The 26,602-nt window shown below is 49.0% G+C and overlaps 1 protein-coding gene across 3 annotated transcripts in view; it reads left to right on the forward strand.

The window, feature by feature from the left end:
- OVOL2 (ovo like zinc finger 2) overlaps positions 1-20,110 on the forward strand; it is a 35,476-nt gene extending 15,366 nt beyond the window's left edge. For 2 of the 3 annotated variants that reach the window (XM_030825430.1, XM_030825431.1), the window contains 2 exons: positions 2,882-3,071; positions 19,416-20,106. In XM_030825430.1, the coding sequence (XP_030681290.1) occupies positions 2,957-3,071; positions 19,416-19,732 (432 nt within the window). In that variant the 5' untranslated portion in view covers positions 2,882-2,956 and the 3' untranslated portion in view covers positions 19,733-20,106. Of the gene's footprint in view, positions 1-2,881; positions 3,072-19,415 lie in introns of all 3 variants that reach the window. The other variant, XM_030825429.1, reaches the window with a different exon arrangement.
- Positions 20,111-26,602: the final 6,492 nt, after the last annotated feature.

A 26,602-nucleotide genomic window follows, 5' to 3' on the forward strand; every position in this document is an offset into this window, starting at 1 on the left:
GAAACTTGGGAATGAGATGGAATATAGCATGACTTCTTGGGGCTAGTGTGGCGTGTGCACCAGTTGCAGTGGCATCTCCTGGGCTCCAGTTAGAAATGCAGCACATCAGACCCTACCAGACCTCGTGAATCAGAACCTGCATTTTAACAAGACCCCAGGGGAGGCATAGGTATGCTGGAGTCTGACAGGCACTGGTTTAAGTGGGACAGTGAGCAGTTTAGTCATGGGCTGCAGTATTTGGAGAAGGCTGCATTGGCAAAGGAGCAACTGAGCTCCCTTGAGTCCTGGGAGGGCAATACCCAGGGTGGATGAAAGAGGAGAGTATTTGAAGCTGGGAGAGTGTGGAGCCAGGAAAGGACCAGTCTTCTTGCTAGTGATGGATTTTGGCAGACCAATGGGATCCATCTTCTAAAGGATCTCATTTGGTAACATTCACGTCACATGTTCAAAAGTTACCAAATCAGATACTAAAATTGAACACATCATTTTTATCACCCAGATGTAGATTCTATGTTCTTCCTTAGCAGCAGTGAAGGTGGTAGAAAGCACTGGGCAGGGAGTCCAGACCCAGGTCTGGTTGTGGTTTTGCTGATAACAAAGCTGTGGGTACCGACCAAGCTGCTTTACAAAATGATAATTTTATGCGTTTATGATTTTGTGGGTCAAGACAAAAGCCGTAGGCATGGCTCTGCTAGGCAGTTCTACTCTGGGTAGCGTTAGCGGGGGCCATTCATTCAGCTGGTGGCAGCCCTGAGTTGGGCTGGAAAGTCCAATCAGGCTTTATTCATATCTGGCTCCTCCATGCTCCCCCATGTGGCCTTTGGCTGTCCGCATGGCTAGCTTGGGCTTCCTTACAGCATGGTAGCCTCAGGCTTCTTATGTGGCAGCTGGCTTATCAGAGGGAAGAAGTGGAAGCTGCAAGGTCTCTTAAAACCTGGAACTGACACATCTTCATTGCATTCTGTTGATCCAACTGGTCATAAGCCCTGCCCAGATTCAAGGGGAGGGAAAACAGTCTCCGTCTCTTGATAAATGGAGCAGGATGCAGGCACAAGGAGGACAGAATTGAGTGTGGCTTTCTTTGGGTACTGTCTGTAATATAACATACCAGGCTCCATGACGTCATCAGGACCCAGACTGCTTTCTGCTCCTCCATCCTCAGCACGCACTTCCGCCTCATGGTCCAAGGTGGCTGTTGGTGCTCTAGTCAGCAGGAAGGAGCGAAGGAGGAAGAGGGCACCGTTTGCTCCCCTTCAAGGAGATTTCTATTTCATTGGCCAGGTAGTCCATGGCCATGCTGTCTTAGTCCATTTTGTGTTGCCATAAAGAATACCTGGGACTGGCTAATTTATAGAGAAGAGGTTTATGGCTCATGGTTTTGCAGGCTATACAAGAAGCATAGTGCTGGTGTCTTCTTCTGGTGAGGCCCTCAAGAGGCTTCCACTCATAGAAGGCGGAAGGGGAACAAGTGTGTCACGTGGTGAGGGAGGAAGCTCTTTTTTTTTTTTTTTTTCAGACAGAGTTTTGCTCTTGTTGCCCAGGCTGGATGCAATGGCACGATCTTGGCTCACCGCAACCTTTGCCTCCCGGGTTCAAGCAATTCTCCTGCCTCTGCCTCCCGAGTAGCTGGGATTACAGGCATGCACCACCATGCCCGGCTAATTTTATATTTTTAGTAGAGATGAGGTTTCTCCACGTTGGTCACGCTGATCTCAAATTCCCGACCTCAGGTGATCCACCCGCCTCAGCCTCCCAAAGTGCTGGGATTACAGGCATGAGACGCCGCGCCTGGCCGCCAGGCTCTTTTAAACAGCCAGCTCTCCTGTGAACTGAGGAGAGTAAGAACTCGCTCTTTACTACGGGGGCGGCACCAGGCCATTCATGAGGGATCTGCGCCTGTAACCTCCCACCAGGCCCCACTTCCAACTCTGGGGATCACATTTCAACATGACATTTGGAGGGGCCTAACATTCATACCCCATCATATGCCTGTAGGATGCTATAAGACAGTATGCCCAGCTAGAAGTCAGAGGTTTGTTCTAAGGAAGAAGGGGAGAATAAAAAGTGAGAGCAACTGGCCGGGTGCGGTGGCTCATGCCTGTAATCCCAGCACTTTGCGAGGCTGAGGCGGATGGATCACTTGAGGTCAGGAGTTTGAGACCAGCCTGGCCAACATGGTGAAACCCTGTCTCTACTAAAAATACAAAAATTAGCCAGGCGTGGTTGTATGTGCCCCTGTAGTCCCAGCTACTTGGGAAGCTGAGGCAGGAGAATTACTTGAAACCAAGAGGTGGAGGTTACAGTGAGCTGAGATCGAGCCACCGCACTCCAGCCTGGGCAAAAAAGTGAGACTCCATCTCAAATAAAAAAAAAAAAAAAAAGTGGGAGGAACTGCCAGTTGTTACTTCACCTTTCCCAAAGCCAAGACCTGCTTGAAAATTTTAGGGAGGCCGGGCGCCGTGGCTCACGCCTGTAATCCCAGCACTTTGGGAGGCCGAGACGGGCGGATCACGAGGTCAGGAGATCGAGACCATCCTGGCTAACACAGTGAAACCCCGTCTCTACTAAAAATACAAAAAATTAGCCGAGCGTGGTGGCGGGCGCCTGTGGTCCCAGCTACTCGGGAGGCTGAGGAAGGAGAATGGCGTGAACCCAGGAGGCGGAGCTTGCAGTGAGCGGAGATCGCGCCACTGCACTCCAGGCTGGGCAAGAAAAGCAAGACTCTGCCTCAAAAAAAAAAAAAAAAGAAAAAAAAAGAAAATTTTAGGGGCAGAAGCTGCAGACAGGGCAGCCTCAAGACACAGGGAGGTGGGTCTCTTGAGTGAGCCTACTGGATGTGCCTGCCTGCCCGGGGATCCTCATGGCCTCTCTCTGCCCTCAGTTCACCACAGGCACATGCAGCGACTCGGTGGTTCACAGCTGTGACCTGTGTGGCAAGGGCTTCCGTCTGCAGCGCATGCTGAACCGTCACCTCAAGTGCCACAACCAGGTGAAAAGACACCTGTGCACCTTCTGCGGCAAGGGCTTCAACGACACCTTCGACCTGAAGAGGCACGTCCGCACGCACACAGGTGAGCAGGGAGCACGTGCTTTGTTCTCTGTTTTGTTATTCTGGCCAAGAGCTCCTGTTTCTTTCCCACCAAAGAACCAGGTCGAGACCGTGGAACAATGTTGTGTTCCTAGAAAGACCACAAGATGCGGATCACGAGGCTAGGAGTTTGAGACCCGTCTGGCCAACATAGTGAAACCCTGTCTCTATTAAAAATACAAAAAAATTAGCTGGGCGTGGTGGTGGGTGCCTGTAATCCCAGCTACTTGGGAGGCTGAGGCAGGAGAATCACTTGAACCTGGGAGGCGGAGGTTGCAGTGAGCCAAGATCACACCACTGCACTCCAGCCTGGGTGACACTGCAAGACTCCATCTCAAAAAAAGAAAAAAAAAGAAAGATCACAAGATGATGGGGCATTAGGGCCAGCCCTTCTGGGTTCACCTCCTGACTCTGCCACCTGCCAGCTGTGTCACCTTGGGCCAGGTGAACCACCTTTGGTAGCCTGCCTTTCACCCCTGTAAAATGGAGATACTGATGTGAGTTCTAGCGAGGCTCAAAACGGATCCCTGGCTGGAAGTATTCTGAGAATCACGATGCATGGCACACACGCGGGGCCTGCCATAGCTCAGTCCCTTGGTTCTGGCTGCTGGAATGTGGTTCTTGTGGCCCCACAATGAGTATTTTATGCTTGTCTCTTGGGACATAAGCCTGTCTCTGGATAGCGTCGTGTTCCTCCTGAGAGACAAAAAGGAGCTCATTGCCTTTAAAGCTGACCCGAGCCTCGCACTGGAGCCTGGCACGCAGCTTCCTCTTCTGGGACCTGCCTCAGTTTTCTGACTTAGGAAGTGGGAATCCAGGTTCTCCCCAGTTCCAGTTCTTCACAGAGTCCTGGGGGTGCCCTTGGCCTCTTGTCTCGGCCTCACTGCTTCTATCTGAGAAACACCTGGCCTCCATGCTTTCTCGCCTGAGCTCCATTGTCCACACCTCTGCCAGAGTGATCCCTCCAGGAGAATTCTAAGGACTCTACTTCCCTGCTAAGAAATCTCCAACTCTGAACAGAATTGAAATCCAGACTCCTCATCTCTCATCTTGATGGGCTTCTTGTAAAGGCCTGTACAATGTGGGTTCCATCTTCAAATCCCCATCCTATCTCAGCCCATCCCAGCCTATCACATCCTATCCCATCTCATCCTATCACAGCCCACCTCAGATCAGCCCATCTCACTCCAACCCATTTCAGCTCATCCTATCCCATCCCATCTTAACCCATTCAACCCTATCCAGGCTACCACCCACCCTCCCAACAGACTTATAGAATTTACTATCTGCAGGCCGGGTGCAGTGGCTCCTGCTCATAATCCTTGCACTTAAGGAGGCCAAGGTGGGAGGATTGCTTGAGGCCAAGAGTTGGAGACCAGCCTGAGCAACATCGAAAGTCTGTCTCCCCAAGAAAATTTAAAAATTAGCCAGGCGTGGTGGTGCATGCCTATAGTCCTAGCTACTTGGGAGACTGAGGCTGGAGGATCGCTTGAACGTAGGAGTTTGAGGCTGCAGTGAGCTATGATTGTGCCACTGCACTCCAGCCTGGACAAGAGAGCAAGACCCAGGCTCAAGGGAAAAAAAAAAGGGTTTATTATCTATAGTCCTCGAGCCCTTTCAGTCCTTGGTATTTTGGTAGGGAAGGGAAGACACTTTTTCCTCCCTCCAGATGGGGCTCCCAGCTACTCAGCCTTCACACAGGTTCCTTCTTAGGCCTCTGCATCCTATTTTCCAGTTCATATCATGCGTGTTTGCTCTTAGAGGACTGGCCGTGAGCTGCCTACCTGGTCTGGAAAGAGTTTCTGTCACCTTAGAGAGTGGCTGGAATCCTAACATATTTCTTTTCTGTTTTCCTTTTTTAAAACTTTTTCTTTTCTTTCTTTTTTTTTTTTTTTTTTTTGAGACAGCGTCTTGCTCTCACCCAGGCTGGAGTGCAGCCACCAACTCCTGGGCTCAACTGATACTCCCACTTCAGCCCCCCTAGTAGCTGGGACTATAGGTGCATGCCACCACTCCCAGCTAATTTTTTTTGTATTTTGTATTTTTTGTAGAGATGGGATTTCGTCATGTTGCCCAGGCTGGTCTCAAACTCCTGGGCTCAAGCCATCCACCCGCCTTGGCCTCCCAAAATGCTGGAATTACAGACATAAGCCACCACACCCGGCCAAAAACTTTTTCTGAAGAGGCTTTTCATTTCAGTGTAACATACATCTAGAAAAGTGCACAGATCGTAAGTGCGGACCTCAGCGAATTTAGGAAGTTTTACAAAGTGAACACACTTGTGCAACTAGCAGTCAGACCAAGAAACAGATTATTTCCAGCCACTAGAAGTCACTACCCCTCCCAGTCTGCCTCTTTCTCTCCAAGGAAAACCACTGTTGCAAATTCTAACAGCTTAAGTTACTGTTGCCTGTTTTTGAGCTTGATGTAAATGGAATCCCATTGTGTGCTCTTTGGGTCTGGTTATATGGCTTCTTTTCCTAGCACCAGTGAATCAGTAAAAGTTTGACCTCTGTGAGGCTAAGCTGGCCATCGGGTGGGGGTGAGGAGAATGCTTAGGGAGTGGTGGAGGATCCATAGGGCAGTAGAGGGTCTTATAAGAGGCCTAGGGAAGGTCTCGTGGTTGTCAAGGGACCCATCCAGCAGCAGCAAAGCTGGGCTTTCCTCCTGACCCCAGGGGCAGGAAATCGGGACCACTCCTGAAGTCGCTGGCCATTGGTGGCCCTGGAGGGTGTCTCAGCCCCTCCTTGAGGGTGTCTCAAGGACATCATCTCTGAGGATGTCCTTGAGGGCATTCCCTGCCTGGATAGACTCTGTGGTCACTCCCCCAACCCTGGCTTCTAGGACACAGTGCAGGGGGCCCAGGAAGCATGGCTGGCTGTTGGTACCTTCAGCTGGAGTAAACACTGAGCTGATGGCATTGCCTCACCTGTGATTGAGTTAATTCTCCATTGCTGGAGACTAAGGGAAATATTAGGGACTGGCAGCTTCTCAGAGAAGAGTTTACAAGTTGAGGCAGTCACATAGTAGTTAAGAACTCCTGATCTGAGTTAGCTGACTGTGAGACTTGGTCTAAATTATTCATCTTTCACCTTAGTTTTTCCATCTCTAGAATGGGTGTGATCATTTTAATACTTGCCACTTAAAGTGATGGTTGTGAGGTTTTGGGGCCAGAATTACATAAAAGTGCTTTTTACATTGTAAGTGCTTAGTAAATATTAGCTATTATTAGTAGTAAAATTGCAACAGTTGGCAGAGGCTTCCTGAGGACCTGATGTGGAACAGACCCTAGGATTCACCTCTGTGCTCATGGAGCTCTCAGCCAACACAGGGAGGAATGACTCAGACATCTGACTGTGAGACAAGGGAAACAGCAGATATGCCAGACAGAAGAAAAAGTGGCACATGCCAAAGGGAAGTCCTGGGAGGTGCCTTGTTTCTAACTGTATGTCAGGGAGGCGCCTTGTTTCTAACTGTATGTCAGGGAGGCTTCTTAGAAAAGTAGTCTCTCAGCTGGGCCTTGAAGGATGAGCAAGCTTTCTACAGCAGGACAGAAGGAGGAAGAGCGTTGCTGATGAGGAGTGTCTTAGTTTGGGTTGCCCAAGAAGCAGACACTGACACAAGGATTTGGATGTGAGTAGTGTATTTGGGAGGTGAACCCAGAAGACACAGTAGAGGAGGGAGGGGAGGTCAGGGGGGAAGACAGCCAATTAGGGCTCAATAATAATGAGTGGGTTATCACTATGGGCAATGGAGGCTCAATCCCCCTGGAGATCCTCTGAAGAACCATATAGAATGCACCCCAGGTTGCTCAATCAACCCCCATCCCTCCTTGGGTGTCCATCCTGGACCTCCTGACTCCTAGGCAGTTCTCCCTACCCACTGCCCACCTCAGCCCTTTGCAGGCCTGAAGAGCATCCTTAGGCAGAGAGATGCAGGAACCATCTGAGATGCCTGGCGATCTGCTAAGGGGATATGAATGGGGCATCCACCCTGGGAGGCAGAAGATTTAGCAAGTGAGGAGGGTGGCTCGGCAGAGACTGGGAGACCCTTCAGAGAGTAACACAGCTCCTGCAGGCAGAAGCAAGCCACACACGGTCACTCTCCTTCATGCCAGGCCCCCAGCCTTTATCCTGTCATCTCAAATTACCCAAAGCAGTCGGTGCTGTTGTTCCCCACCTCTTGCAGAGGAGGAAACCAGGCTCAGGGAGCTGGCTTCAGGGCCAGCTGGGAACCAGAACTGGCTGGCCCTGAAGTTCATGGTCTTTTATCCTCTGTAGGGTCTCCTTCTCTGCCCTCTTTGCCTCCCAGTGCCTTCCTCAGCATTCTTCTCCCTGAGGCAGGGGCCTCACCAGCCTGCCCTGTTGCAGTTTCTAGAAGCCTGCTTGCTTCTAGAGGAAGGTGAGATAAAGGGAAACTCAGACCCATTAGTAGCACAAACTGCACACTTCAGCTTGGGGTTTAGCAGGTTGTAGAGGAGTCTGTGAGCGTGTGAGTTCAGTCGTGCCAAGATGTCCTCTGCCCACAGAGGAAACAAGAAAGGGGGTACCTGTACCCCCTCGGACTCCCAACCTGAGGTTCTCAGATTTTCTCCACCTCCTACTCTTCTAGTGACTCCTGTGAGGGTGCTGAAAATCATTTAAGTTAGTGAATGAAAATACCTTCCACCTGACGTTTTCCCAAAGGGCTTCACAGTTATCGCCTTAGAGGAAAGGCTAGGGCTTAGGAGGCAGCTAGGAGTGAAAAACCCAGAGGTGTGCTGGCTGGTCCGGCGGCCACTGGCTGTGTGTGGCTCCTGAGTCTCAGAGGAGTGGCTGGTCCAGATTGAGATGTGTTGTATGCGCAAAAGAGACACTAAGTTTCAAGTTGTAATGCAAAAAAAGAAGGTGTAAAAATCTCAATTTTTTTATTTTTTTCTTTTTTGAGACAGAGTTTTGCTCTTGTTGCCGAGGCTGGAGTGCAATGGCTTGATCTTGGCTCACTGCAACCTCTGCCTCCCGGGTTCAAGTGATTCTCCTGCCTCAGCCTCCTGAGTAGCTGGGATTACAGGGATGCACCACCATGCCTGGCTAATTTTGTATTTTTAGTAGAGATGGAGTTTCTCCATGTTGGTCAGTCTGGTTTCGAACTCCTGACCTCAGGTGATCTGCCTGCCTCGGCCTCCCAAAGTGCTGGGATTACAGACGTGAGGCACTGCACTCGGCCAAAAATCTCAATTTTTAATATGGATTTTACATTGAAATGGTAGTAGTTTGGGCATAATAAGTTAAACAAAATATAGCATTAAAATTCATTTCACCTGTTTCTTCCTATTTGTTTGAGGCTTCTACAAAATGTTAACTTATAAAGCAGCTTGCATTTTAATTTCTTAGATGGCACTAAGATAACCTTTAAAAATTTTAATCATCATTTTGACACTTAAAGTGATGAACAAATGGAACTATGGAAGTGTTTTAGACCTATTTACCCCATCCTGACCTATTGTCTGATGAAGGTGTGTCTCCATGTAATAAAAGACCAGAAAGAGCAGCCGGGGGCTTCCTGACACATCTGCTGGTGGCAAGCTCAGAGGAACGGGCTTGCCGAGCCATCTCTTCAGCTCTGTCCAAAGGAGACAGTTGGTACAAAGTGCAAAAATGTGGGTTTCTCAGATGATGTTTTAGTTCATGTGAATAAACTTCACCAGCTCCAAAAGACCTTACTGGAATTCAGTGAGAATTTGGTCTTACCTTTGTTGTTTGTTGGTTGGTTTTGTTTTAGACGGAGTCTTGCTCTGTTGCCCAGGCTGGAGTACAGTGGCTCCCATCTTGGCTCACTGCAGCCTCTGCCTCCTGGGTTCCCGCGATTCTCTTCCCTCAGCCTCCCAGGTAGCTGTAGCTGGGATTACAGGCACATGCCACCACGCCTGGCTAATTTTTGTGTTTTTAGTAGAGATGGGGTTTCACCATGTTGGCCAGACTGGTCTCGACTTCCTGACCTCAGATGATCAGCCTGCCTTACCCTTCCAAAGTGCTAGGATTACAGGCATGAGCCACTGCACCCGCCTGGCCTGGTCTTGCCTTTGATTGAGCTGTGAGTGTTGTATTTTTGCTACTGGTTCTTATAAGTAAATGTTGTATTTAGGCCAGAAACAAAGATATAGACACTTAACATAAATACGACAGATAGTTAAATGAGGGATATGTTTGTTTGCAGTCCAATTAGACCAGGCCATGGCCTAGACCCAGGACCCAGGACCCAGGGCCCAGGACCCTTTGTTGGAGAATTGTAGCTATAATATTGATGAGGTGGGCAAAGACAGTGAGGTAGAGAATTAGGGTTAATCTGCACCATCCCCCACTCCCCCATCTCTTCCTATCCCCTGCAACTACTGAGCAAACAGGATATCTAAGGAAAGACTCAAAACACAAAGAAATATCTTGGAAAAGATCCAGGGAAACTAGAACCTGAAAATGTCTTACATTAATATCCAAGTAGATGAAAGAAAAGATTAGGACTTCTTCTTTGGCTGTGAGTTCACCCAAGAAAGGTAAATCGGAGCAGTGTGTGTGTGTGTGTGTGTGTGTGTGTGGTGTGTGTGTGAGAGAGAGAGAGAGAGAGAGAAAGAGGGGAAGGGAGTGTTAGTTAAATGGTGTCTTACTGAAGACTGGAAGAAAGAAACTGACCTGTGCAGAAAAACTCCGTAATATTTTGTGAAAAGAAGTGGCTATTTTCAATCCAAATTATCTTAGGTGGGGTTTGGAAGCGGCTTCCCATCAAATGGTTTATTGAGGGAGGGCTGTTAAGAGGAGCCTGTGAGGGCAGAGGATGAGCATGGGTTTTGCTGTTAGCTGGAGTGCAGCCTCGACCTCATCCCAGCAGGCATCGGGAGTGGGAATGGACTCCAGGATGGATCTGCTACAGGCAAGGTGGGGGCAGGGACTTTTTTACCCCCATTTCAGTCTGACGTTGGCTGAGGGCTGTGTCTGCCCTGGGCGAGGTCAGGCAGACACTCCTGAGCATCTGGAAGGTCACTTGCCCAGTGCTGATTCCTTAAAGAAGGGGACAGCCAGAAGCCACACGACACCTGGGACATGCACTGACCCAGAAAAGCAGTCTGGATGGGAAGCCAGCAGCAGCCACTATATAACTGAGGGACTTGCTGTACTTCAGTGAAGTTGACAGGATCACTGAGGCCAACATGGGAAATTCTGCCTGCTGACCAGCTCAAAATAGAGAGAGGGGTCATGAGCTTCCAGGAAATGAATGTGTATTCAGTTCACAGCCTGTGAAAAACATGGGCCTTTATATTTATAGGACATATATAGTATTTATAGGATATTCTTTTGGATTTATTTAAGTGTTTTAGGTTGAACAGGCTAGGATGCTTCCTAAGAATGGCTCTCTGTTGAAGTAAACGATTTGCTTTGGGAGGAGAGGGAGGAGATCTGTATTTTAGAGGAAAAAATAATAACCAGCCCTTGCAAGCACAAGACTTTGCACTGAGTGTCCACACCCTCCCTACTCAAAGGGTGGTCCGCGGACCGGCAGTGCCAGAGTCCCCAGGAGCGAGCATGCGGGAAATGCAGACTACTGCTTTGGAAGTGCCCGATGTGCCCGGCCCATCATTTAAGTCCCGCATTTATGGGAAGTGTTTCATTTTGCTCATTTGTAAAATGACTACGTATTCTGTAAAAGATTTCAGACAATATAAAAAGCTGCAGAGAAGACAGTGTAAAGGGCCATAAACAGGTGAGAGGGGCACACACATCCGTGGGGCTCCCGGCTAAGGCTTTGCAGGGAGCCATGTGGCCCAGGGAGGTCATAAACCCGTGCTGGTTATAACTTAACAACGCTAGCTGGAATAAAGGAGGCAGTTCAGGGCTCATGCCATTCCTGGGGAAGCTGCTGAGTTCCACAGGGTGAAGCCGAGGAATTCCAATTCTGAGCTCAGGGAGGTGGAGGGGGGTGGGGGGGCACCGGCCCCACCCTCTAGGGCGCCTTCTGTCCTTATCTTCCATCGGGGGCTACATTCAGAGGGAGGAGAAGGCACACAAATCCCGTCTTGATTAAAGAAGAGAAAACAATGGTGTCTTTGTTTGGAGCCCAAAGGGAAGAATTGACTCGATTGGGAAAAATGCAGATTGGGAGATGTTTGGAGTGGGGCAGATGGAGAAGAAAGAATCAAGTCACCTCCACCCCTAGTGGCCTGAATGCTGTCATGCGGAATTGCCTGGTCCAGTTAACAAACCCTCGCTTCATTGTTTTATTTTTAATTTGTATTTTATCTTAATTTACTTTTTAGCTAAAAAGGTAATATGTTCATTAGGAGATAAAAGGAAAGAAAAAATGTAAACTCCCTTCACATGCCCCAAGCCCCAGTTCCACCATTTAATTTTTTTCCCAAAAGTTTTTAATGTATATTGCTTTTTCATATAATATATATCTTGGAGCCAGGCGCAGTGGCTCACACCTGTAATCCCTGCACTTTGGGAGGCTGAGGGGGGCTAATCACTTGAGGTGAAGAGTTTGAGACCGGCCTGGCCAGCATGGTGAAACCCTGTCTCTACTAAAAACACAAAAATTAGCTGGGCATGTTGGCTGGCACCTGTAATCCCAGCTACTCAGGAGGCTGAGGCAGGAGAATCGCTTGAACTTGAGAGGCAGAGCCTGCAGTGAGCTGAGATGGTGCCACTGCACCCCAGCCTGGGCAACAGAGTGAGACTCCATCTGAAAATAATGATGATGATGATAATAATAATAATAATAATAATAATAATAAAAGAAATCATGACAAAATTTCCAATATTGAGGGACTGTGCTTTTCCTATTCCTCAATTGATGACATTTGTTTCCATTTGCAGATTTCCTTCCTTCCTCCCTTCCTTCCTTCCTCCCTCCCTTCCTTCTTTTTTCTTTTCTTTCCTTTCTCTTTCTTTCTTTCTTTCTTTCTTTCTCTCTTTCTCTCTTTCTCTCTCTCCTTCCTTCCTTCTTTCCTTCCTTCATTTCCTTTCCTTTCCTTTCTTTCTCTCTCTCTCTTCTTTCCTTCCCTTCTTCCTCCCTTCCTTTCTTTCTTCTTTCCTTCCTTCTTTCCTTTCTTTCATTTCAGGCAATCCTACCATGAGTATATCTTGTATATCCTTCGCCTCCCTGTGTGAGTCTTCCTGTAGGATAATTTCCCTGATGTGAAATTGCTGGGCCAAAGGATAGATACACTGTGATTTTTTTTTTTATGGCCATTGCCAAATTGCCTTCCAGGGAGGCTGCCGTAAATGTCCACTCCCACAAGCATGCCTCTAAAAATCTTCTCGCTGAAGTTCACCTTCGGATAAAGTTCAGTAAAGGAGCAGTTGAGCTACAGCAAGGAAAGCAACTAGAAAGTTCCAAAGTGAAGAATTTTCCTTGAGGATGTATGCACGAAGCTTGATTTGCTATTAGGGGTAAAAAAATTGAAAACAACAAACCCTTTTTGATAACCCAATAAACAATATTTTTTGGACTAGGTAGGACAGGCTGATGGTACAAAATTCAAAAGGGCAGACGGGAAAGCAGTCCCCCCTCTCCTCCACCAGCCACATTTAAAAAAATTATCCTTTTGTTGTGAAATAAGTAACACATACGAAAGTATACATATAAGTACAGTTTAAAGACAAATCTGTAAAATACTCATATGCCCAGCAGCCAGCTTATGTTTTTTGTTTTTTTTTTCTGAGACAGAGTCTCACTCTGCTACCCAGGTTGGAGTGCAGTGGCGCCATCTCAGCTCACTGCAACCTCTGCCTCCCGGATTCCAGCGAGTCTCCTGCCTTGGCCTCCCAAGTAGCTGGGATTACAGGCACTCGCCACCATGCCTGGCTAAACTTTTTTTGTATTTTTTAGTAGAGGCGGGGTTTCACCACATTGGCCAGGCTGGTCAGCAGCCAGCTTATGAATGAGGCTTACCTGCATTATGTTGAGCTGTATCCCATTGAGAACTTAGTCTATCTCGGCTAATCCTCACAGCAGCCATGCAAGAGCTATGACACCCCTGTGACAGGTGAGGAAACAGCCTTTTGGGCTGGAGCAGCCTGCCCCTGTTTCAGTTAATGAGCAGCAGATCTGCAGCCTGGCTCTTCAGTGGCCTTGGACTCACAGTCGTGTGGATGTCAGTAGGTTAATGACGTCTAGTGCATGGGTGGTGCTCTTCGGTTCCCATGTCCTGCTTTAGACACAGGCATGGTTGGCCTTTGCATGAGAGCACCAAGATGGGTGAGCCTCAGTGGTGGGAGGGGCCTTGGCATCAGTCCCTCTTGCCCAGGGCTCCTCTCTGGCCACCTTTGTCCCCCTGAATGTGTGGGTGATGGGGGTGCTCTGGGAGGGAGGTGCTTGTTCCCAAGCCTAGAAAGGGTCACCAAGGGGCTGCCGCATGGCAGTGCCTGCACCAGTGAATGAGGGGTGAATGGTGGCATTTACACTAGAAAATGGGGAAGCAGAAGTGCTGGGGCACAGAGCAGTGCATTTGGCAAAAGTCAGAAGTGCCGTAACTGGAGATTTCTGGGCCTATGTCTCCTTCCAATCTCTGCCTGCGAGTCACTCATCTTCCAAGCCAGGCTCTAATTCTACCTGCTCCCTGGAAAAAAAGCCCCCACTGCCATCATCTCTGTTGTTTGCATGATGCAGGGCTTCGGAATCTTCTAGCCTTTGCTATCCAGGCCTTGCTGGGTATTCTGCTAATAGAAGATGCTCAGAGGATGTGTTGACTGAAGAGAGGAAGGAGATGTGGCCCTGTGCACACGGGGCTGAGTGGTGGCCTGGCTGGCCTCTCCTAGGGGGCAGATCACCTTTGAGGATGGGAACCTCCGGGAGTTTGTTGCATCCAGGTTAAAGCCTGATGTAAGTGTGCCAGCTTCCCCATATTTTTAGTTTGGATGTTTTAAAACAGCAGTCGGTTATTTCTACTAACTAGTGAAAGGAGCAACTAACCTCTGGGTGGATTTCTGCTCTGATGAGCTGAAGGTTTGAAATCAGGTTTGCCGCTTGATCTGCTGGGTAGTGGGAGCCAGCTGCTCACTGCTGCATGGGCCCAGAAGGCCGGGAAAACACAAAGTCTGCAGCAAACATGAAAGCTAGAGCGGGCGCATTCCTTAGGAGAGAAGTCTGTAGTCCTTGCCTATGTGGAAAACTAGTCCCAAAGATGTGGCCTTTCTTTCCTGGAACCAACATAGTTCATCCATTCATTCAATATTTTGATTTTTAAAATATTGCCTTAAAACTTTCTTAACCTTGATTGGTGAGGGTTTGTTTGTTTGTTTTTTGTTTTTTTGAGACAAGGTCTCACTCTGTCGCCCAGGCTGGAGTGCAGTGGTGCGATCATGGCTCACTGTAGCCTTGAACTCCTGGGTTCCAGTGATTTCTCCCACCTTAGCCTCCTGAGTAGCTGGGACCACAGGGGCATGCCACCATGCCCAGACAATTTTTTACTTTTTTGTAAAGACGGGGATCTCCCCATGTTCGCCAGGCTAGTCTCGAACTCCTGGACTCAAGAGATCCTCCTGCCTTGGCCTCCCGAAGTGCTGGGATTACAGGTGTGAGCCATGCACCCATCCTAGAATAGTTTTAAGAAAAAAGGTGGGAGATTCATTGTCATTACACTGCCCAGAAGGAACCACAGTTAATACGAAAATTATTATTATTAATACTGGCAGGTGGTTGGAGATGGGAAGTAGTACAGACAGGGATGCAATGGCAAGTGTAAGCCTTCACCACCCTCCAGACCTTCTCTCCAGAACCCCAGGTTTATGTTTCAGAAAAATGTACATCCGTGCATATGCCAGTGTGAATGTGCATTTATTTAGAACTCTCGTTTTCATACTTGGCTGCACACTAGAGCCTCCTGGGGAAGCTTTAAAAAATTCTCCTGCTCAGGCAACACCCAGAGATGACATATATTTATTAATCTTAAAATATATATGTAGGCCGGGCGTGGTGGCTCATGCCTGTAATCCCAGCACTTTGGGAGGCCGAGGCAGGTGGATCTCCGAGGTCAGGAGTTCAAGATCAGCCTGGTCAACATGGTGAAACCCGGTCTCTACTAAAAAAATGCAAAAGTTAGCCAGGCATTGTAGCAGACACCTGTGGTCCCAGCTACTCGGGAGGCTGAGGCAGGATACTCGCTTGAACCCAGGAGGCAGAGGTTGCAGTGAGCCGAGATTGTGCCACTGCACTGCAGCCTGGGAGACAGAGTGAGACTCCTTCTCAAAAAATAAAGTAAAATATAAAATAAAATAAAATAGTACATACATATAATTTGTAGAAAACATGAAGGATCACAAGAAACTTGCAAGTTAGGACTAGGGAAGGAGAGGTGCATGGGGTGACAAAGGGATCTTTTCTGTTTTTTTTTTTAATTTACTGCTGTTTTTCACCATAAAACTGGGGGTATATTACTTTTAAATTTAAACAACTATTAATAGTAACCTTTTGTTATTTATTTTGTTTGTTTGTTTGTTTATTTATTTGCGACAGGGTCTTGCTCTATTGCCCAGGCTGGAGTGCGGTGGCACTATCTCAGCTCACTGCAACCTCTGCCTGCTGGGTTCAAGCAATTTTCGTGCCTCATTATCCCAGGTAGCTGAGATTACAGATGTGGGCCACCACACCAGGCTAATTTTTGTATTTTTAGTAGAGACGGTGTTTCACCGTATTGGCCAGGCAGGTCTCAAACTCCCGACCTCTGGCGATCCACCCAGCTTGGCCTCCCAAAATGCTAGGATTACAGGCGTGAGCCACCGCACCCAGCCTATTTTTTATATTTTAATAAAAGGTAACTATTAGGGCCAGGCGCAGTGGTTCATGCCTGTAATCCCAGTACTTTGAGAGGCCAAGGCAGGTGGATCACCTGAGATTGGGAGTTTGACACCAGCCTGGCCAACACAGTGAAACCCCTGCTCTACTAAAAATACAAAAATTAGACGGCTGTGGTGGCGGGCACCTGTAGTCACAGCTACTCGGGAGGCTGAGGCAGGAGAATTGCTTGAACTAGGGAAGCAGAGGTTGCAGTGAGCCGAGATCATGCCACTGCACTTCAGCCTGAGTGATAGAGCAAGACTCAGTCTCAAAAAAATAAAATATTAAAAATAAAACTGCAGCTTCCTAGTCCCAGCCCCTGATCTAGTGCCTGGGGTCCCTGAGGCAGGCCTGGGAATCTGTACAGGGTCTGCAGGTTTCTCCAGTTGGCATCCCTCCTGTCTCTAGGTTCTAGGATGGTCTCGTGGCTGTGGCAGTGGCCCCTTCATGCTCCATGCACCCCCAGTACCATATTCACCCTCGCTCAGCTTCCATGCTTTTGTGACGTGTCTCCTTCACAGCCATAACCTCTCTTTGAGAGCCTAAGTTAGACCTTACTATGGTGATTTCTTAATTTCATTTATTTATTTATTTACTTATTTATTTTTTTGGAGACAGTCTCGCTCTGTCGCCCAGGCTGGAGTGCAGTGGCACAGTCTCGACTCACTGCAACTTCTGCCTCCTGGGTTCAAGCATTTCTCCTGCCTCAGCCTCCCCAGTAGCTGGGATTACAGGCATGTGCCACCATGCCCAGCTAATTTTTGTATCTTTAGTAGAGACGGGGTTTCGCCATATTGGCCAGGCTGGTCTCAAACTCCTGACCTCAGGTGATCTGCCCACCTCAGCCTCCCAAAGTGCTAGGATCACAGGTGTGAGTCACTGTGCAGCATCCAGCCAATTCGTTTCTTAAAGCCCAGTAAAACTTGCTGATATGACCTACGGGAATTTCCTAGAATCTGTCATGTGAGATTTCTGCTTAGTGTGCTTGCTTCTGTCACATACCAGTCTCAACCTTTTAAAAAAAAAAATTCAACTTTGATTTTAGATTCAGGGGGTGCATGTGCAGGTTTGTTTATACGGGTACATTGCATGACGCTGAGATTTGAGGTCCAGATGATCCCCCCACCCAGGTAGTGCGCGTAGTACCCAATGGGGAGTTTGTCAGCCCTGGCCCCTCCCTCTGTCCGCCCTCTGGTAGTCCCCAGTGTCTGTTGTTCCACCTTTAAGTCCCAACCTTCTTTTTGAGTGTGAGCCTCCTATTCAGCCACTGGCTCGAGGGGTGACCTTTGCCGGTGTAGGGTACTGAGCTGGGTGTGCTCTGAGGTCTTTGCCCTGCCACTACCTTACCTGACCTCAGGCAAGACCACAGCCAGAATCTTAAAGACCCTAATCAGTGGCTCTTGAAAGCCAAGTTGAGGCCGGGCGCGGTGGCTCAAGCCTGTAATCCCAGCACTTTGGGAGGCCGAGGCGGGTGGATCACGAGGTCAGGAGATCGAGACCATCCTGGCTAACACGGTGAAACCCCGTCTCTACTAAAAAATACAAAAAAATTAGCCGGGCGTGTTGGCGGGCGCCTGTGGTCCCAGCTACTCGGGAGGCTGAGGCAGGAGAATGGCATGAACCCAGGAGGTGGAGGTTGCGGTGAGCCGAGATCGTGCCACCGCATTCCAGCCTGGGGGACAGAGAAAGACTCCGTCTCAAAAAAAAAAAAAAAAAAAAAAAAGAAAGCCAAGTTGAACACTGGAATATCCAGCGACGTTTGTTAAAAATAAATTCCTGGGCCCGGCGCGGTGGCTCATGCCTGTAATCCCAGCACTTCGGGAGGCTGAGGCGGGCGGATCACAAGGTCAGGAGATCAAGACCATCCCGGCTAACATGGTGAAACCCCGTCTCTACTAAAGATACAAAAAATTAGCTGGGCGTGGTGGCAGGCCCCTATAGTCCCAGGTACTCGGGAGGCTGAGGCAGGAGAATAGCGTGAACCTGGGAGGTGGAGCTTGCAGTGAGCTGAGATTGCGCCACTGCACTCCAGCCTGGGTGACAGAGCCAGACTCCGTCTCAAAAAAAAAAAAAAAAAAAAAAAAAAAACATAGATTCCTGATTCCTACCCCAGATCCACTGAGTTGGTCTTAGGAGAAGTGAGTTAAGATTTTCAAAAGCTCTCCAGGTGATTCTGAGGCTCTGGCAAGTATGTAAAATACTGTACTGTCCAAGCTCATCTAAATAGTCTGTTACACACACACAGAGTCCATGTTTATATTCTTTATCTGACATTCTGCCATACACATCAGGGTGAGTACCAATCATGGAGGTAGGAGCAGCAGTGCTTTGATGAGGCTGAGCTCACTGCTCTATATTGTACCTGTGATATCTCAGCTAGAAGGCAGGTCCAATGTTAGCCCAGTTCTAACGCCAGCATGAGATCTTGTTTGGAAATGATTTTCATAACTGCCACAAATGCCTCAGTGTCCTGCCAATGGCCTGGGCATCTGCCATTTCTGAGCACACCTATCCAAGTGGCAACGGCCCACCCCTGCACCTCTGCCTGAGGAGTTTCCTGTTGGAGCCCAGTCTGTCTGCACAAGGCAGGCAGAAGTGCTGGGGATGGAGAATCAAAGCTACCCAGGAGCAGCCGGCAGCCAGTGACTGACCTCAGCTCCTGGAGGGGCGGGATGATGCCAAGGTGTGTGCCACATTGCCTGCCTGCATTGCACAGCAGGACTGGACCCTGGTTGTCCACCGCATAACTGGCTGGGTAGCTTCTCCTGTACTGGATCCTACCCCTCCCTGCCTCACATCTTTGTTGCCCTGTAGGTTCTTCCCAGGATCACCTCTCAAATAAACTACTTGTACTGGAGTCTTTGTCCCAGGCTCTGTTTCTGGGAAAACCCAAAATTAATTTTTTTTTTTTAATGGAGTCTCACTCTGTTGCCCAGACTGGAGTGCAGTGGCTCGATCTCAGCTCACTGCAACCTCCACCTCCTGGGTTCCAGTGATTCTCCTTCCTCAGCCTCCCGAGTTGCTGGGACTATGGGTGCGCGCCACCATGCCTGGCTAGTTTTTTGTATTTTCAGTAGAGACGGGGTTTCACTATGTTGGCCAGGCTGGTCTCGAACTCCTGACCTCAAGTCATCTGCCCGCCTTGGCCTCCCAAAGTGCTGGGATTACAGGCATGAGCCACTGCATCTGGCCCGAATTAATTTTTTTTTTAAAGTTTACTTTGCTCACAATAATATGAAAACATTAAGGTATGCGAGTTGGAAGAATAAAAATCTTCCTCCCTAAAGCAGGTGGTGGTTTTGTTTGTTTGTTTGTTTGTTTGTTTTCTATGTTGGCATCTGTTTGTGTTAGGTTTGCTCAGGTGGATGCTATGATTTTTTGAAGACAGTTTTATCTCCTGCTGTAACCATTGTCCTCATGCTGCCATGAATCCTTGGTCAGGATGACTTTTACTGGCTTCATATTGGGTGGTTCTGGCTTGGCCATGACCAGTCGATGCTGTGTCTGTCCCTCGTCCTTGCAGGCATTCGTCCCTACAAATGCAACGTTTGCAATAAAGCCTTCACCCAGCGCTGCTCTCTGGAGTCCCACCTGAAGAAAATCCACGGGGTGCAGCAGCAGTACGCCTATAAGCAGCGGCGGGACAAGCTCTATGTCTGCGAGGATTGCGGCTACACGGGCCCCACCCAGGAGGACCTGTACCTGCACGTGAACAGTGCCCATCCGGGCAGCTCGTTTCTCAAAAAGACATCTAAAAAACTGGCAGCCCTTTTGCAGGGCAAGCTGACATCCACACACCAGGAGAACACCAGCCTGAGTGAGGAGGAGGAGAGGAAGTGAGGAGAAGGAAGGGGAGGACAGACGTTCACACTGCCACGTATGTCTACGTGGATTTTTGGTTTTCAGCGTCCCCCAGCCCACTGGCTCTTCTTAATCAGAAGTGACCAGTTCACCTCTGTGTCCTTTTGAAACATCAGCAGTAGGGTCCATTCCAAGATTGTCAGTTACCGTAGTGACGTCAGGCCGTGTAACCTGTGTCCTGTCTGGCGCGCTTGCTTGCATTCACCAAAGTTTGTTTTCCACGATCCTGATGGCCAAGAACACCGTGTGGGATTTTTTTTTTCCTCAAGGATTTTCACACATGGAACGAGAGGTATTTCTTAGAGAGATCATCATTTTATGGTGCCTTGAAATAAAAATACTTCTACTTGAAATGCTGTTTAAGCAAGGAAAATGAATTTTGTTATTCTGAAAGAGTTTACAGAAATTATTTTAATAAACAAAATGTTCTTGTGAAGCTTTTAAAAGCAAAATGGAATATTGACCTATAGCTTTCTGTTCAGGGCTTATTGTGTGATGTTTAATTTTAGGTTACTGAGGTGGGGAGGTTGATTACTTTGTATTAGTTGTATGGGTTTGAAGAAGCAGATCTTCCTCTCTTTTTTTGTTTCTGAGACAAGTTCTCACTCTGTCGCCCAGGCTGGAGTGCAGTGGCACGATCATAGCTCACTGCAACCTTGACCTCCCAGGCTCAGGTAATCCTCCCACTTCAGCCTCCCGAGTAGCTGGGACTACAGGTGTGTGCCACTATGTCCAGCTAATTTTTGTATTTTTTGTAGAGATGGGGTTTTGCTATGTTGTCCAGGCTGAGAAGCAAATCTTGACTGTTGGGTGGAAGAACAAACAGCCAATTGGAAAAACCTGCATTGAGGGGCTGGCTCACGCAGGCTGGTGGGCAGAGATGCCTGGGGGGTGGCATGGCAGGAAACTCAACTCTTAGATCTCTTTTTATGGGCCTGGTCTCTTTTTCTGCAGAGGTCTTGGCTTTCTGCGGTTAGGATGTGCTGGCCGAAGGCTCTTCTCCCTCCCTTGAATGGGCTCTGGGGCCAACCCTGGAGCATGAGAAATGCTGGCTCCTCACTTGCAGGTGGGATAACAGTGCCAGGAGTTCCCTCAGGGTGTGTGACAGCTGAGTGCAGTGACCTCTGCTACCGCCATCTCCTCACCTTGGAGGCCTGCGTCAGAGCCATCGGAGGTGAGACCCTGATGGGGTAAAACGTGGGCAGCTGGCCATGTGGGGCAGGGGAGGAGGTTTCTTCATCCTGACTGCCTGGGGGGGTATTTGCCTCAGGCTGGGAGCTGTTGCCTGAATTGAGTAGGAAGTTCGGATCACCTACACCCTGATCACCTACACCCCGGTCAGCAACACCCCATCACCTACACCCTGATCACCTACACCCTGGTTGCCAACATCCCATGACCTACACCTCAATCACCTTGACCCCATCACCTACATCCCATCACCTACACCCTGATCACCTACACCCCGATCACCTATACCCTGGTCACCTACACCCCGATGACCTACACCCCAATCACCTACACCCTGATCACCTCCACCCAATCACCAACACCCCATCACCTACACCTCTATCACCTTGACCCCGATCACCTACATCCCATTGCCTACACCCCGATCACCTATACCCCATCACCTACACCTCAATCATCTACACTCCATCGCCTACACCTCACCACCCTATCACCTACCCCATCACCTATACCCCATCACTTACACCCTGATCACCTACACCCCAATCACCAACACCCCATCACCTACACCTTGATCACCTTGACCCCCGTCACCTATACCTCAAATCATCTATACCCCATCACCTACACCCCATCACCTACACCTGATCATCTACACTCCACCACCTATACCCCTTCACTTACACCCTGATCACCTACACCCTGATCATCTATACCCCATCACCTATACCCATCACCTATACCCCATCACCTATACCACGATCATCTACACCCCACCACCTATACCCCATCACTTACACCCTGATCACCTACACCCCAATCACCAACACCCCATCACCGACACCTTGATCACCTTGACCCCCATCACCTACATGCCATCACCTACACCTCGATCATCTATACCCCATCACCTATACCTCGATCATCTATACCCCAATCATCTACACCCCATCACCTACATCCTGATCACCTATACCCCGATCACCTACACCCTATCACCTACATCCCATTGTCTTTTATTACCCACTCCCTGTCCCCTGGGTACCACCTGGGCCACTTCTTGATCTAGGGAAACATCCAGATGAGGAGGCCCTTGTCTTATTTTCTCTCTCCTTGCTTCCTCCCTTCCCTTTCCCCTCCCTCCTTTCCTTCCACCTTCTTCTCTCCTTCTCTCCCACACTGTGCGCCAGGCATTATGCCAAGATCTGGACATTTTAAGTGGCATGTCCTATAGCTTGAGTCAACATTTCTCTTACAATTAAGCGCTTTTGTTTCAGAAGGAAAGGAAATAAACCCTTTTTGGGCAGTGAGCTAGGTAGTCCTCACTGGGCAGATGTTTTCTGGAAGAATCCTCAGAGCACCGCTGGGGTCACAGCCCTGTTTCCATGAGTAGACGAGGCAACTGCAGAGGCTGTCCTCTGGTGGTCAGAGGCAGAGGCCAGGAATCCTAAGTCTGGTTAGAACACCTCTATTTTCCCCCTCTCTCCTCACCCTCCCTACAAAAAAGAAAGCAGGCCGGGTGCGGTGGTTCACGCCTGTAATCCCAGCACTTTGGGAGGCTGGGGTGGGCAGATCACAAGGTCAGGAGATCGAGACCATCCTGGCGAACACGACGAAACCCCATCTCTACTAAAAATACAAAAAAATTAGCCGGGCGTGGTGGCGGGTGCCTGTAGTCCCAGCTACTTGGGAGGCTGAGGCAGGAGAATGGCATGAACCCAGGAGGCGGAGCTTGCAGTGAGCCGAGATTGCGCCACTGTACTCCAGCCTGGGCGACAGAGCGAGACTCCGTCTCCAAAAAAAAAAAGAAAGAAAGAAAGCAAAGGCCTCAGGCTGGACTGGGACCATGCAGAGGCAGGTATGAGACCAGGGCTGACTGGGGGATCCTCACCCCTCCGCTGTTTAAACTGGCAAGTTTCAGGGACCCTGGGGCCCTGCTCTGCCTCGTCTGAAGCTCCAGGTTCCTGGGCTTAGGCTGTAGAACTCAACAGTCTAAATGGCCCCATTCAGGCAGCAGCAGCAGCAGCAGCAGTAGGGGTTGAACCTGGCACTGAAGTGTCACAGGTGCAGCCTCCCAGGACAGCAAGCACTGAGGATCAACCCTGACTCCAGAGGGCAGAGTAGTAACATTGTGTTCCTCTTAGCACCTGCTGCCGAGGAAGGTGCCGCTGGAAGGCAGTTGATTTGCTTTCTCCTTGGTTATCTGGGTCATGTAGACAACAAAAGTGAGCGTTCTTAGAAAGGAATATCCAAATGACAGGCTGTTTTGCACAGGGAATTGTGAACCAGCCAACGTTCTCTTTAGGGTCAGGTTTTTATTTAACAGAGCTCTTGGTTGCAAGAGACAGAAACCCAGTGTAAAACAACTTCAGCAGAAAAGGGAATGTAGTAGCTGAAAAGCCTAGGGTTGTTCCAGTTTCAGGGGTGGCCAGATCTGGTGCTTATGTGATGTCATCCTCTCTTACCTCCCTCTCTGTCTTTTAGCTCGATTTCCCCCATGGTGGCTTCCTTCTCAGGCAGGCGCAAATGGAGGCTGGATGGCCACCCACAGCTCTGGAGTTCTGCCTCACAGTGCAGCCACTCAGTAGGAGGGTTTCTCTTGCAGGCTAAGATCTTGGGCAGATTTGGCTCTGGGACCCGCCCTCAACTAATCACCGTGCCCTGGGCAATGCGCGGCTCTCTTAGCTCAGGCCTAGGCCCCTCCCTCCCCTGAATTGAGTGGAGAGAGCGCAGGTCAGCTACACCCCTGGTCTGGGAGCAGTGGGAAAGGGATTCTCCAGCAGAATCAGGACACCATGGCCAAAAGAAGTGGACGTTGGACGGCTGTGCTAGTTAAGATAAGGCATGGCTGGGCCAGGTGCGGTGGCTCACACCTGTAATCCCAGCACTTTGGGAGACCAAGGCGGGAGGATCACTTGAGGTCAGGAATTCGAAACCAGCCTGACCAACATGGTGAAACTCCGTCTCTACTAAAACTACAAAAATCAGCTGGGCGTGGTGGTGGGTGCCTGTAATCCCAGCTACTTAGGAGGCTGAAGCATGAGAATCACTTGAACCCAGGAGGCAGAGGTTGCAGTGAGCCAAGATCGCACCACTGCACTCCAGCCTGGCGAAAGAGCAAGACTCCATCTCTAAAACAAAACAAAACAAAACAAAAGATCAGGCGTGGCTGCTGTAACAAAGACTCCCAACACACCTATGGCTTAAAGAAGAGAGAGCGTTGTTTCTCATGTAGTAGTTCTGGGTTGGGAGTTCTCCTCCGTGCCATCACTTGGGGGCCCAGAGTTTTCCCTTGTGTTGCTCTGCCATGCCCTAGGATAATGCCATCATATGTGTGGTAGAAGCTGGGTTTCTATGGGTCTCAGCTGATCGGAGAGCTGTCTTGAAGAAGCAAATCTTGAGTGTTGGGTGGAAGAACAAATGACTGATTGGAAAAACCTGCACTGAAGGTCTGGCTCATGCAAGCTGGTGGGCAGAGACACCTGGGGCTGACTTGGCAGGGAGCTCAACAATTTGGGCTCTTTTTAAGGCCCTGGTCTCTCTTTTTTAAATATATTTTTGGTTTCCCCAGAAGCCAATTCTGAGGCAAGGATTAAAGTTCAAGTGGGGCTGGGCACAGCGGCTCACGCCTGTAATCACAGCACTTTGGGAGGCCGAGACGGGTGGATCACAAGGTCAGGAGTTTGAGACCAGCGTGGCCAACGTGGTGAAACCCCATGTCTACTGAAAATACAAAAATTAGCCGGGCGTGGTGGTAGGCTCCTGTAATCCCAGCTACTCAGGAGGCTGAGGCAGGAGAATCGCTTGAACCCAGGAAGCAGAAGTTGCAGTGAGCCAAGATTGTGCCATTGCACTCCAACCTGGGCAACAAGAGCAAGACTCCATCTCAAAAAAAAAAAAAAAAAAAAAAAAAAAAAAAAAAAAAAAGTTCAAGTGGATTGTTTAGGAAGCAATCCCAGAAAGTATCTGCAGGGGATTAGGGAAGCGTGACAGGAAGAAAAATGCCCATGTGGGGAACAGAATCAAGGAAGTTACTGCTGTGGGTAACTGGTGCTTAATCGCCCTGGGCCCTCTGGGAGACAGTACAGCACATGTCTCAGAGTTATCCCACTGCAGATGCATAGGACACTGTCCACAACTTTCCATCCATCATTGGTTGAAGGCTGCTGACATTAGGGCCCTTCCAACTTGCCCTGTGCACTGGCCAAGCATGCTTCCTGTGCCAGGAAAATCTCCAGAGGTTAGCTGTAAGCAGCTTTCAGCACATAGACCTGAAAGCCAGCAAAACCCAGTGAGATGATGAATGTGTCTGGTACAGGTGTGGAAGAGTCACAGCCCCTACCTGAAGACACTGGCCTGGGTATGGCCCTTCCATTCCCATTCCATAGGGAGAATTTAGTCACATTAACTAGAGGGGTGGAGAAAAGCAGGCGTCTCAGCCACAATACTGTGCAGCAGAATGGGGATGGATTACGGTGGATGACTGAAAGTCTCTACCATGACAGGCAAAGTCAACTGACGTCCACTCTAACCTTTTTTGCTCCCTCCTCCTCCCAACTCTATTTACCTGTCCTGCTCTCAGCCAGTTGCTAGGAAATCCAGCCAAAGTGCCCAAAACCATGACTTAGGGTTCTCAGGCTGGCAGCCCTGGAGCCTTGGGTCTGAAGGTGTTGGGGATGGAGACCCATGAGCTATTAACCTGTACCGAGTCCAGCCAGCACTATCTGCTTTGGGTTGGTGTTAGTTTAGCACCATGTGGATATGCTGATGCTTGTGCTAGTCAGAAGTGCCTACTGGTTATTCATTTTGGAGAATGGGATCTGTTTTCAATCAATGTGATTTATTTTGTGAATGTCTTAAGTTGGGTCCTAGAAGCGGAGTCTGAGACAAGGATTCTGGGGTAAGTGATTTATTGAGGGAGGCTCTCAGGAGAAACCAAGAAGGAGGTGAGGGAAGCAAGGGAGGTACAGCAGAGGAAGAAACTCAGCAAAGATGCGGGGTCGGCTGATGTCCAGCCTCAGCCTGATTCCAGGCAGCTCTGGGTATGAATGGCACCACCGAAGTTGTCCCACCTTGAGGCAAGGGGGCCCGTCGTCAGCTGTGAGCTACCCCTGGTCGGGGAAGGCATAACCACCGGGCATTTTCAGCAATAGCAACTGTGAGCTGTTTAGTAGTCAATGCTCTGAGCAGCTGTAGGCTGGCTCTCTAAAGGTCTCCAAGCAGGGGAAGAGAAATCATAGGGATGGATTCTTAGGGGTGAAAAAGACTGTGGCCCACAGAATCTGGCTACATCCCTCTGGAACATTTGCATTTTGATAAAGGACTTGCTTTTGGAGCTAAGGAGTGAATCATTTATTGCAAATTATGTGGCATTTTCAGAAGAAGTAAGATAATATATAGAAATGTACACAAAGGAAAGTCATATCTGCAAACGAGTCCCTTATCTGCCAAGCCTCTCCTCTACCATTGTAATTAACCACTGTTATTAGCTCCTCCTGTAACTTTCCTGAGTTTCTTTACCCATATATAAGCAAACATGAATGTGTGTATTCTTGCTGTTCACTGTTTCTTCTTCTTTTAGCATTTTAATTAGCAGATAGCATATTATACATACTGTTTGGCACTTTGCATTTTTCTTTTTTCTTCTTTTAAATTTTA

Source organism: Nomascus leucogenys, chromosome 13, assembly GCF_006542625.1.
Source record: "Nomascus leucogenys isolate Asia chromosome 13, Asia_NLE_v1, whole genome shotgun sequence".
Taxonomy (NCBI): Eukaryota; Metazoa; Chordata; class Mammalia; order Primates; family Hylobatidae; genus Nomascus; species Nomascus leucogenys.